The 13,599-nt window shown below is 37.7% G+C and overlaps 1 protein-coding gene across 1 annotated transcript in view; it reads left to right on the forward strand.

Annotated features, from left to right (window-relative positions):
* DCBLD2 (discoidin, CUB and LCCL domain containing 2) overlaps nt 1–13,599 on the forward strand; it is a 47,317-nt gene that overhangs the window by 24,397 nt on the left and 9,321 nt on the right. The window contains exons 3-9 of the mRNA XM_014253387.2: nt 1,001–1,138; nt 2,347–2,398; nt 3,721–3,793; nt 6,028–6,161; nt 6,791–6,831; nt 8,944–9,159; nt 10,727–10,851. Coding sequence (XP_014108862.2) covers nt 1,001–1,138; nt 2,347–2,398; nt 3,721–3,793; nt 6,028–6,161; nt 6,791–6,831; nt 8,944–9,159; nt 10,727–10,851 — 779 coding nt within the window. The remainder of the gene's footprint in view (nt 1–1,000; nt 1,139–2,346; nt 2,399–3,720; nt 3,794–6,027; nt 6,162–6,790; nt 6,832–8,943; nt 9,160–10,726; nt 10,852–13,599) is intronic.

Consider the following 13,599-nt stretch of genomic DNA (forward strand, 5'->3'; position numbering starts at 1 on the left):
ATTCCTAGTGCTTGCTTTTTAAAATATTGACAAAAATCAGGCGAGAGGCTAGGGAAGAGATAGAAAAATGGTTTATAGTCTTAAAATGTGCCTTGCCATGAATCATAAGGTGCCTCACTCTGTAGAGTTTGTCAAACGCCATGTGTCCCTGGGGTAAGGAGCACTGGAGATTTTATCCAAGCTGGATATAAATGACAGGTGTATTTGTCTGAAGAAGTGGATAAATGTTGTTTTGACAGGATGATGGTCATTAATGTAACAAAGTCCAGTGACTGAAAACAAAGCTTAAAAACAAACAAACAAACAAACTTTTCTGGTTTTTATTAGAAGATACCATTGCTTTGTTTAAAAAAAACCAAAAACAACTGAATAAGCAACATCTAGAAAGCTTTGAATAATGACAGGAATTTGTATTTTAACTTTTAAAATATTTTGAATTATTTTGTTAGTGTTTGCAGTGCAGTTCACTTTTTAAAGGAAATTTACATACATATTGTATTTATTTTGTATTATATTTATTAAGAACTATTCCTGCAGGTCTATGTTACTCCACTTCCTCTACATTAGTACTATAATTTGCTTTTATTTGAGAAGGGAGTCTTGCCTCTTTTTCTGCTGTTTTACAATATGATAACATACTCATTATGAGGAAAGCCACTGGAATGATTACTGCTGGCGACTATTCACTTTGCTTATCCAGTGCAGAATCTTAAATAAGGTTATAGATGGTTTCTACAATATTGAATGATCAAGGTAGCCTGTAGAACAGAAGATTATTTTTTTTCTTAACAAGTTAATTAACTGGTCAGTATCTTTACTAAAGCTTCTAGTTAGAAGGACTGGAGAATTCCATATTGACTGCTCATGTATTTGCTTTTGAATACACACCAGAGCTAATGTGAGCCTACACTGCAGATGAAATAAGAGACTGGAAATTGAATAAGATACTTATTACATGTGTTGTTTTGGATCAGTATTTGTTTCCTCCTTCTCTCCACAGGAAAATACTGTGGGTTTGGCTTTCAAATGGATGGTTTAATTACTTCAAAAAGTAATGAAGTCACAGTACAGTTCATGAGTGGAATTCACACTTCTGGACGTGGATTTCTTGCATCTTATTCAACCACTGACAAATCAGGTATTTATAATTATTTGGTAATTTTTCTCTGCTGGCAGAATTAGACCTGTCTAGTAAAAACACAGAACCAGTTCATTTACTCCTACATTCTCACAAATTAACCTGTAAAAATTTAGTACCCATTTTATGATACTTCTGTGTAGGAAATTTGACTGCCAGTTACCTAAATGTTGCTGTAGTTTTAAAGAAATGCTATCAAAGCTTACCTTGAGTAGCAGAGTAAAAATGTCAGTTGTCTGTTATAAATGAAAGAACTGCTTCAGATTCAGGACAGAATGAATTTTTTCATGCAGTAGTCGAGGTGGCAGATAGCTAACAATTTTTCTTATCAAACAGGTTATGTTTTATACAAACTAACATCGTAGAAATTTTTATTTCAGTAGCAGCATCCTGTACTCCTTTAGCGCTTCAATGACATAATCAGCTGACTAGTTTTTGGGTTTTTCTTTTTTTTTCCCCCCCTGGTTTTCTTGTTTTTCCCCCTTTGTTTTAAGCCTCTGAGAGAGGTTGCTGTATTTGTTTTGCATCTCCTTCCACTCATTGTAAAGGTGAGTGATATAGATTGTCTGCAAGGAGATGAAGGAGCAGCAGCAACTGCCTCAGAAGGCAAAAACCCTATCTGGAAGTTATTCTAAACAGAGCAGATAAAAAGTTTCAATTTTTAATTTTGTAAGGTTTTTGATTCTTTCCTCTCTGTATTTTGCACTCTATGTGTTGATACACAGCAGACACAGACATGAAGTTTGTGGTATCAGTCATGGATGCCAATAACACAGGATTCTAACATTTATTCTCTGTGGTGCTTGGGTTCAGCACTGCAGAACCATTCAATGATGAAAACACAGGCCTCTTCAGCTTATTAACTTAATTTTGTGAGAAGAGCATATGTTTCTGTCTCTGATTTATCTCTGAAATATATAATTTAATAATATTTAAATTAAAATAAAGCTACACAGAAAATGAATTTTTGTAGTATTATCTTGTGTCATATTTTCAGTAGATTTCCCAGTTACTCAGACAAATTAGCAAGGTTCTACTGTAATACAAAAATCTGTTGCATGAAAATTTACTAGGAATGTGGGTTTTTTTTGTTCTGAGACTTTTGGTTAAGCCTCAGAGGCTCAAATGTATGTATTTGTGCACTTCAAAAAGCATATTCAAGCTTGTTGTCTATATCATCCTCTTGACCTAACATTTTTTCTTTCCAGACTTAATTACCTGTTTAGACAATGCAAGTCACTTTTCCGAACCAGAATTCAAGTAAGACTGATTTTTACCTGTTTCCCTCCCAGTCTCTTTAATGAAGTTATTTTAGTGTTTCTACTTTGCTTTGTTACATATATCTGATGCAGCTTGAAAATTTGCCATCCAGAGAACTTGAGACACAAACCAATTAGAGCTGAAGAATTTTGAAATTTGCACTCCTCCTTCCTTCTCCTGTCTCTCCCATTTGTGTTATTTACATCCAGTATGCAGTAGAACCTCGTTAATTTGCATTGACACATAGGAGCTAATACCTCATTTCCACAGAAAGAGTATTGCTTTTATAAATATATTATAGCAGGTATACAAGTTAATTACTGAAATTTGTATTACAGTTACCTAAGGAGCACTAAGTCACGAAATGTGTTACAAATTGCAAACCCATTTCACAGTTTGCTGCTCATTAATGAGGTTCTGTGGAGACACAGAATGCTGCACATTCTGGTGGGGGAAATGTGTAATTTCCCTGTTGTCTCCTCCCCCATTTTCATCTAAAGCAAGGGCAGTGTTTAAAGCTGCAGGCTGTCGTGAAGTATCTAAATTTACTTTTTGGAGAACTTTGACGCTGGCAACATGAGACATTCCAAAGTGCAATCTTTGCATTTCTCTTTAATTTTCCCAGGTTCCAAAATAGGGCTCTAGTTGTAGGTTCTGGCCTTAGTGAACATGTGACAAAATCTCTGAATCCCCATTTTCATGGAACCTATAGTGTTGTTTCAGCTGTTGCTGAGCCATAGTGAAAATGTTGATGAGTTTACTCCAGTTCACTTTTAACTCTTGAAGATGTAATAATTTCATGTGTGCAGTATGAAATCGCCCTAGAACATGAACACAAGCTTGCTCCAGAGGTGCTGGTGTCTTGACTCTTGCTTTTTATGAGCTAGTGGTAATTTGGCCTGTTTTTTATGATCAAAACATTGCCAAAAGTTTCAGATGTTGTATTTAAGGGTGCAAAACAAATAGATATGCAGGTCTGTAGTTCATAAAATAAAATCCATTAATATTGTTACTTATATGACTTTGAATCGATAGGAACCATGTAGTATTCATATTATAAAATGTTGGCTTTATTAGTTCATCATATTGAGACTGGAACTGTACTTTCAGCTGAGACTTGCTTTAAAACATTTTCAAATGTCTGTTTTCCTGTTGTGTACTTGTATTTTTGGTCTGATTTAATAGGTCTTCAATTAGGAGATATCATTACATAGAGATACATGAATAGCAGTGTGTTATAAATCAAAACCATAACTTTTTTATAAAGGTAAGAGAGTTGTAGGTGCATGCATATCCTGACTTGATATTGTGTTCTATTTCAGTAAGTATTGTCCAGCTGGATGTGTGATTCCTTTTGCTGATATTTCAGGCACTATTCCTCATGGATACAGAGATGTGAGTAACAATACTACGGGCTTAAGTGAATTTCAGTAAAACGCGTGATGCCTAATACTAGTCAGTTGTAGTTGTTGGCATTAGTTGTGCTTCCTGGCTGCTGGGATTTGTACCTCCCAAAAGTGAATAACATGCTACTCATTTTTTAGCACTGGTGCCAAATGACAGGTGTTCAGATGTTGCCATTTCCAAGAAGTGGGGTACTGTAGTGGAGTCTCAAATACTTTCGTAAGTCCAGCAGGGAAGGGTGGATCAATCAAAAGAGTGGGGTTTTTTTCTACTTCCTGTTTACTTTTTGTTGGTTTTCTCAGGCTGAGAAATTTAAATTTATAAAGAACCAGTTATTTTAATGATGTCCTCTTGTTTTTGACACTATAATGCCTCTTTCAGCAGTGTCTTAGTGGTTATCTTAATTTTTGTTACACTTGAGAGATGAAATACTGAGATTTATGCTCAGCAGCTATAAAGTAATTTGCAAAACAAAATTAATACTCTAACAGTAGTTCTATAAATTGGTAATGAGCATCCTTATTAATGTACTATTCACTTAAAACACTACAGAACCCCATGCAGTATTTTTCTACTGTAAGCCTTTGCAGGTGAATTAATGAACTTGCCATAGGTTGGGAGGATGTTTGCTTTGTTTATTTTTAAGTGATTATAGTTTTGCTAGCAGTCTACTAAAAATTATGTTAAATCCCTTATTTTTATGTTAAAATACTCTTAATAAGCCCTTAGATCTAGCACAGAGGTAAGACAATGTAAAAATATTAGTAAGCAAAGATTTTAGTATTAAATACAAAGTTAAAATGTGCCTGTCTGGGTTTTTTTTTTTACCAAATATTCATAAATCACAGGCTACTTCCTTAAACAATCACCCCCACATAACAATGTCACCACAGCGTGTAACTGTGTTGCATGTTCTGGTCCACAGTGAGTCCTCACTAAATGGCTGCAAGGTAATTTTTGTAGCTAGTAACAAGATGAAATTGATTCTCTGCCTCACAAATTTTCAGCATCTGTTGGATATCTGCTTTTTGAGAGTTTTTTGTCAAAATCTGGAATAATTGTTTTCTATAGAGGAAAAGGAAACCTTTTCCTAACAAAACGTAAGGAAATAAATGCCCTTGTGACTTTCTTTTTGTATACTTCATTGCTCAAAAAAGGCACAGAATTTCCCAGCAGTCAGGCTGTGTGGAAATAAATGAAATTGCTCAGCACTTTAGACAAAGTTTCAGGTTGAGGTTTCTCATGCATCTCTTTCAAATGTATGGGAACAGGTGGCTGCTTTATAAAATATCCAAGATCTTGATTTTTTCCTTTGTGACCCTAATGTCCACTGTCCTTGAGGGCTCAGAGCTCTCACTGCTGACATCTGGTGAGCAGGGAGGAGAGAGCTGCATCTCCTACAGAATCCCATGCTCTTACTTCAATGGAGAGGGGAGCTGTGTTGATCCCAGACCTGCTGGATGTGAGCTTACTACTCTTGGCAAGCCTGAAGGACTGGGTGTGATGAGTGCTGCTCACTGTGGCACCTGAAAGCCAGGGAAGTGTCACTGTGACATTTGTTAGCAGATTCTGTCATCCAGGGAGAGAGGGCAAGAGCATGATAGCCTGCAAAAACATCTTTTGTTACTGATCTTCACTGACTTGTACAACATAGGTAATTGACTTGTTTAGGATGAGTTGTATGCATGTGTTACTGTGACTTTATGTGGATCAGTGTGCTGGATGGTTAAACCATTATTAACCACAAGTTATGGTCAAAAATACAACCCCTTGGCTAAAAGCTACAAAATCTGCAGTGCATCACCCCTTAATTGTGAGAAAATAAAACTTTCAATATGTTTTCTATTAAAAGGTTTTCTATGTATTTACATCTTCTGTTGTTTAATATAATTTATTATAGGCTAAGCCTTGCTGTCTGGCTTTTTCAGACTGATTCACCTTGGTGTTGGTTTGAGGTTATTTAATTACAACAGTTACATTTTACCTATATCTGGGTGAGGACGTGGTGAGATGTAGGGCCTTCTTCTTGTGTTTTTAGAAGTTCAATAATAAATAAAGATGGTTTCTAGATAACCAAGATAGCAATTAACTAAGAATAATATTTTAATGTAATAATAACAAAGACTGTAACTGGACAGTGTACCATTTACAATATGTTGCAAATTGGTGGTGTTTAATTTATTCACTTAGTAGTATGAAATTTTTCTTTCCCTCCCTTCTTCAAGTCATCATCACTTTGTATGGCTGGTGTTCATGCAGGCGTCGTGTCAAATACTCTGGGTGGTCAAATTAATGTTGTAATCAGCAAGGGCATTCCATACTACGAAGGCTCCTTGGCTAACAATGTCACCTCAAAAGTGTAAGTGTATTTCCTAAAATTTCCTTATCTTTAGCACTTTAGGTCTTGGTAATGTCTCATTGTGGGATTAATCTCACCTCGTGGAGCTACATGTTTCCTGGACAGGTTCTCTTCTCTAAGTTTCTCACACTTTTGCTGTAGTGAATTGTTTTACCAAATACATTTAATCTCTAGACCAGAAATTTTCATTTTCCAAATTCTGCAAGGATCTTTTACCCTCTTGGCCACAAATTGCTACTGGTAAATGGAAAAATGGTAATTTAATGGTGGCTTTTCAGTGTCAGGGAAAGAGTGTAGCTTGTCATTGTATATCAAGTTCTAGAGATGAAAGCAGTCACAGGAGACTGATTTGTGTTGCTATGATTAGTTTAATTTGAAAAGAAAGCATTTGAATGAAGTCTTGCATTTTGCTAGGCTGATGTTTGTTTGAAGACCTTTAAGCCAGTATCTCTGGACTTGGTTTTATTTGAGGTGTTTGTACTGAAAGCACTGCAGGATGTGTTAATCATTGTTTGGGCATATGTGCATAGGTTTCAGTGCAAGCAGTCAGACAAGAAAAATAAATTGAAGATAGTTTGTTTCAGTTTTTCTCACTGGGTACTGCAAAACATCTTTTTTTTTCTCTGCAGGGGACCCTTATCTACAAGTCTCTTCACCTTTAAGACAAGTGGTAAGTGTTATCATGTGTATTACATATTACTGCTTTCATGCAAACTTTGTGAATGGAAATAAGGATGCACATGTTTGATTTCTTAATTTTTGTTCTCATTTGTGAGACCTTTTTTTAGTGCATTCCTCAATAATGTATATTTTTGAATTGTTTTACTATTGCAATTTGATGATTAATCATCACTACATTTGTGGGTGATGTTTCAAGTAAGCCTTGCTTATCTGTGGAAATAGATTCTTTCAGGCTAATTAAATAAATTAGCTGTAGTTTTCTAAGTGGAAGCTAGTTTCTCTGTAAGTCACTTTAAATGCCATCTTTGAGTGGATATTGGAAATAATGTGAAGACAGTGGCCTTTCTTAGTATTTTTAACTGTTTTAATAACAATATAAAAACCATAAAACCATCACGTCTGTTTTTCATAAAGTTAAAAAAAGAAGAGAGGAGAAATCACACACATCTCAAAAGTAAACAAATACTTTTCCTAATACATAAATAAAAGGCACACTGAATGGGGACATAAAGACAGGAATCTGATGGGCAGGAGCGTTTGATGATGGCAATGTATAAATAAACAAAAATTAGAAAATATAGTGCACATAGTATTAAAATTATTTCTCTCTCAGATGCCTAGAAGAGCTGAGAGAAGGAATTACATATCTAGTGTCTTTATGCATAAAGAATATTAAACACAGTGATCCAGGCAGGGTTTTCTGGTTTTTTTGTCTTTCAGAACGTGATCTGATAGTGTGTATGAAAGTAATGAAATGGCCTAGAAATTGGAAGAGATAGGACAAAGTGGGGACTTTGTGGATTTCAGTGACGCCTGAGAAATTATTGAATACGCTAGAGATAAGATGCAAGTCTAGATTAAAATGTCTGTAGCTGGGTTGCCTAGGAGTTAGGTGAGGGAAAAAAAACCTGTAGTATGCTCAAATGAGGTTTATCAGACGGTGGTGAAGGTCCTCGTGTGTTCCTGCTGTTGTAGCTGGTTTCATGACTTGGTATGAAATAGAAGAGTGTGTTATTAGTGCTAAAGGCATGGTCAGTGCACAGGGAGATGAGACTGCTTATACAGGAAGAACTGCCTGACTTTGAGGCTCAATAGAAGTTACCTGAAGCATCACAGAGCAAAGAGGGGAATGTAGCAGGTATTTAGAGACTGAGGCATTTCTGTTTCACAGTGGCAGGATGTTAGATGGAAAATGACAGATGAGGGAAAGGATTCCTTTAGTGAAGAGCTCCTGTGCTGTGGCAGGTGATGTACGTCGAGCAGAGACAATAAACTATTAATGCCATCTCACAGGACAAGGGCAAGACTTTCTCTGGGATCCAGTCACACGTGGGCTCTGCCACCTGTGCCTCCCTTGAGGGTGAGTGCCCACCTTGGTGCAGAGGGGGCTGCAGGGAGAGTGGGAGTTCACAGGAGAAGGGAAACTAGGCTGGGTTGTTCAGCCTGCCAGCCTGAAGGCAAATATTGCTCTCTGCTGATCCTTCTGGGGACTATGCATGTGAGAGAGGGAAGCTGTTGGTATTACAGAACAAGACATTTACAGAATAAGAAATGAGATGTTTTTTAGCCACCAGCAGAAGGCAACATGGGAAGAAACATTTTGTAAGAATGGTGACCAGAAAAATGTAACTAGTTTCAAGGATGTGTTTCATTTCAAGGCCAGGATTATGACATAACTTCCTACATGCTTTGGTTTTGTTCAAATGAACACTGTGACACTGTGGTTGGTTTAAAAACTTAAGAAGTTATACAGACACAAAACAGGAACAAACGAATCAGTAGTCATTCCTGCATCAATCATAGATACTCTTAGACCATGAAGGTTCCCTGGTGCTTCTCATTGAGTGCTCTGTGTGAGTGGTGACCAGGAGAATATCCACATTACTCTTGGAATAGGCACAAATCATGGCATCCTTATGACTAGTTTGGTTTTAGCATCCCTGTTAGAAAGCAAAAGACAGTTTTTCTGGTATTGTTGTTACAGAATAATTTTAGATGGCAGTTTAATATTTGCTTAATATAATGCTTAAGGTAAAGCCTTAAAATCCAAGCAACATAACTTCAGTTCTTGTTTTCAGTCCTCACCTTTTCTGTTGTTCAGGTTGCTATGGGACACTGGGGATGGAATCTGGGGTGATTCCTGATTCCCACATCACATCATCATCTATTCTTGAGTGGCCTAACGAAACAGGACAAGTAAACATTTGGAAACCTGAAAATGCCAGACTAAAAAGGATTGGACCTCCTTGGGCTGCCTTTATCAGTGATGAACATCAGTGGTTGCAGATTGACTTGAATAAAGAAAAGAAAATAACAGGTACATGAATCTGATGTTGCTTCTCAGCAGCATTCAAAATTTTTGGTTACTGACATCCTTTTTTTCAGTTCTGGGCCTTAGATATAGCTTAGGTAGCACTTAATTACCGTTACACTTAATTTGCTCCCACCTCCTAGCTAATACACTGGGGAGCCTGGAGCTGAAGAGGTGTTGTTTCATAGACATCTCTAGATCACCTGCATTGCTAGATTCCAGACATCTCTTCCATCAGAATTTGTTGAAGTGTTTCCTGATGCTTCCCTTTTCCAGCTCATTGTCTCCGTGGAGGTGCAGATCAGAATCCAGTGAGCTCAGCCCACTGGTACCTCTGACACAGATGTACTGACTTGTGTTCCTAGGTTTTCCTTAGTGCCTGTCATGGCCACAGTGAATCTAACAGCAGGGAAAGGAGCATTTCCAGTGCAGTGTGAGGAAGCAGCAGACACAGGAGAACAGCTGGCAGCCTCTCCTTCAGCTTGTTGCCTCCTGTTGGGCTTGGGACCACAGCTGGGGACTGCAGCCCCCCTCCCAGCAGTCTCTGCCTGGCCTTACTTCAGCAAACAGGCCAAGCAGTGCAGGCTTAGCCAGCCAGGCTCTGGGGTTGGCCCTCCTCCTTCACACAGGAGTGATTTTAGCAGCTATCTTGTTTTGGAGACACAGCTGGAGGTGCTGTTTCCCAGGCTGCTCTGGATGGTTTGTTTTCTGTTCTGAGTTGAGCAACCAGCTCATGATTACCAATTCCTGTTGTTGCCCATTGCAAGTAGCACTGAGGCATCTTGGGTTTAATCTCCAGGGTAGCTGTTGTACCTTCAGTGCCAGTGTTTAGTATTTCCTGGTTTAATCATTCAGAGGTGATTTGCTGTTGTTAATGGGCATGTTTGTCATCTGATGTAAATCAAGATTAAATTTGATTTAGGTGGAGTGCTTCATAGAGTCTGGGGCTTTAAGCCTATTGTGAAACATGTTCCGCTGATCAGTTTGCGTTTGTCTCTTTCCAAAATGCCTGAGTTGGTCTGTGTAACCTCAGCTGCACACCCTGCTATCAACAGCATGGCTTGCTGTCATTAAGCAACTTGGATTTACCAATGGCCTTTGTTATTACCTCCCTGGGGACTCTTTGGATTTTGCATTACTCCTCTAATTCCTGTGATAATAAGCTTTTCCAAAACAGCTTTCCTGTGTGAGTTGCACTGCAGTGTCAGCTGTAGGAGGCTGCAGTTCTTTTGGTGGTGCCTTTAGATTGGCAGTACAAGAGCAGGCAAGAGCTGTGTCAGAAGCTGGAGAGAGGAGTGGGCTGTGATCAAATAAAGGAGCTGTTTCCATCAAGAAACGGGGTGGGAGAATGGGCTTAGCAAGGTTATATCATGAAAATTAAAATACAGAGTAAGAAGAATGAGTTTACTGAGTTTCAGTCACTGTGGAAGCTTTGGACCCTGGCACTTCGGATAAACTTATTGACGTTAACTGGACCAGTGAAGACTCTCCACTATGCAACTCGTGATTCAAAAACTGATCTGTTAATCTTTACAAAGCTTTTTGTCCTAACTGGGTGCCTCAATTTTCACAGGTATTATAACTACTGGATCGACTTTAGCGGAGCACTACTATTATGTCTCAGCCTACAGAATTTTATACAGTGATGATGCACAGAAGTGGACAGTGTACAGAGAACCTGGCACGGGTAAAGATAAGGTAAAAATATCACATACTTTCTATGTATGCTCTATGGAGATTTCACAACTGTATATAGTCATTTTGGTATGGTGAGGAATCATTAAATAACTTCCATTTTTAGTGTTATTTTGACTCATAAACAGCAGATAAGCAGAAGAAAATATAACAATATGCAAACATGTAAGGATTTGAAGTTCTAAAATACAGATGTTTTTTCTATTACTATTTGGGGTTGGAATATACTTATAAGAAACTTATGTTGCCAGTGGTAGGCTGTCTGGTACTGCATCTCTTCAAGAATAATTTTATTTGTTTTAAAATAGGTTATACTTTTAAAATTAAGCTTCACTTTCTTACCCTCTTGTGGTTACAGAAAATAAATGTTACAGGTTGTATAATTTTTCATGTTTTCTAATGCTTACGTCAATCTTATTTTTTTTACCAAATACTATTAAGTTTCTTATATAAGAGAACAGCCTGTGCAGAAGGGGTATGTTCAGACTGCAAATATTTTGCCACACAGAAAAAGTCCCTAATTTTAGCAGCAAGATAATCTTATTTTCCCCATGTTCACAGCTCTGCAGTATTTTAATGGACTTCCCAATGGTTCAGGTCAGATTTTCTTCTTCATCTCAGAAATGACAGGATTCTTAGTAATGTGACTAAGGAACTAGACTTTCCTTCTTTCTCTTAAAATCCTTGGATGTAAGTTACTTTAGTTCTGTAGGCCTGTGGTATTACATACATATAACTGTAACTACTGGTCTGGTAGTTTTTTAGAAACAGGCTTTAAGGATGGTCACTTTGGCTGTCCTTGGTCTTCTCTTTACTCTGGGTTAAGAGTGTTGCAAGGTAGGATGTTGCATCCTGTTGTTGAAGTAAAATGCTAAAGTTGGTTAAATGAAGAGATTTTTGAGCACTGAACATAATTGCAGTGGGAAACTCTTGAGAGAGAGGAGGAGAATTTCCTGTCGGGTCTGAGCCTACATGTGAACTAAAGTGATTGTTGGTGTGAAGTATTCAAGAAAAAAGGAAAAAAAACGGCATCTTTTGCTAGTTTTGACTGCCCTCTTCTGGCCATAAAATAAGATCTCAGCAAGCTGCCTAGATTTAGGCTTCAGTGTTAATTTGATAATTTTCTTTGAAAACCTTTGCAGCTATTGCCTTGAATTTGTGCGCATTGTTCCTCTTGCATGCTCATGAAATGAAACAAATTGTGGAGCCTGAAATTACAGGCAACAGATCTTTCATTGCACTCTGTGTGTCATTTAAGGGACAGGCATGAGGAATCATGTGTACCCAGGAAATGGCAGCTGCAGTTAAATGACAGAAAGAAATGGTTCCATTTGGTTCAAAGTAGCAGATTTTCTCTCTGTCTGCCATCACCTCACTTGATAAAGATTTGCTTTTGGATGCATCTGCTTGCAGGCTTCTCGCTTTTAGCATGCCAGACCAGCCAGGAGGTGCTAGTCCCTGGTTTTTTGAAACATGTTTGGAATTCCTAACATTTTTCAGGAGACTAGAAGTTTTTCCAAGATTTTCCTGTAGTCATATTTGCAAATACCTTTTCGAGATTTGTCAGTACACAAAAACTTTTCTTAACTTTTCAGGAAATGAAAAAAGAGTAAATGCTTGAATTGAGGAAAAAGGACAAATCAGAGTTGCAGTGTTGGAAAAGCTTTGTTTAACAGCACGGGGGAAATGGAAAGAGTTTCATAATAAAAAGAACATGGAAGTGATTTTTCATTAAAAAGTTTGTATTGAGGTCAGAATAAACTATTTCTTAATGCAAAAATTAGGGTAACAAAAATACAGAGCTTCAGGTAAAGTTAAGTTACTTTTGTAACACTGGACATCAGAAGCTTGACTGATAAAGGCCTGGAGTAAAGATCTTTACTGTTAATCTTTCTTGAAGGTAAGAGTTGGCACCGATTCTTTTTGCCCTTGCTGTTACATGCTCAGAAACCTGACATGAGATTCAACTTTCAGAGTTGGGCATCTGTATCCCTAATCTGTAACCTCTCTATGTGTTGCTTGGGCTGACAAATGCACTTTCTTTTGGTGCTGGGCTCTGGCAGGCACAGCACAAGCAAGGATACAGTACAGCAGTTTGGGCTGGGTGCAACCCCTCAGGAAGTCACCTCTCTATTTTGCTTCTCACTTGCATCCTTACCAAAACAAAAAAATACTATTTGGTGAGATCTGTAGCTACAAGTTTGTCATAAAAAAAAAAGTAGTAGGGGAAAAGTGGCTGTAAATTGGAATGCAGTGTGCTGTTGGCACATGAACTTCAACTACTTGGTGTTATTCATTTATTTCCAAAATAACATCATAGGCTTAGCCCTGCATTTACTCTGTCTTCATTTGTTGCTACTGAATATATTTAAGAACGAGAAACTTAAATTCAGAGCAGGGATTTGTTTTGAATGGATAGCTTCCTAGAATAATTATTTCAGACCTCTAGGGATATTCTAGACATTCTGTTCAAAAACTCAGCAGTGCAATACAGAAATCTCTTCTCTTGTGTATCAAGATTGAAACAGCAATGATTTGTATTGATCAGAGATGTGCTAAAAGCTCTTGACTGCTCCATATTATGCAAACACATCAGCTGTTACACAATGCAGTGCTTGTCTTTAAGAATGGCAGGGTGCTTTATTGATTACCAAGTGGTGTGAGTGAGAAGAAAACTCTTGTAATACTGACTTTTTTCAGGCAAGTGCTACAGTTCTGTTCTGCGTTGTGTCTACCATGATTTGCAGTGTC

This window comes from Pseudopodoces humilis, chromosome 2, assembly GCF_049639895.1.
Source record: "Pseudopodoces humilis isolate 2021_Gansu_Grassland_sample_001 chromosome 2, ASM4963989v1, whole genome shotgun sequence".
Lineage (NCBI taxonomy): Eukaryota > Metazoa > Chordata > Aves > Passeriformes > Paridae > Pseudopodoces > Pseudopodoces humilis.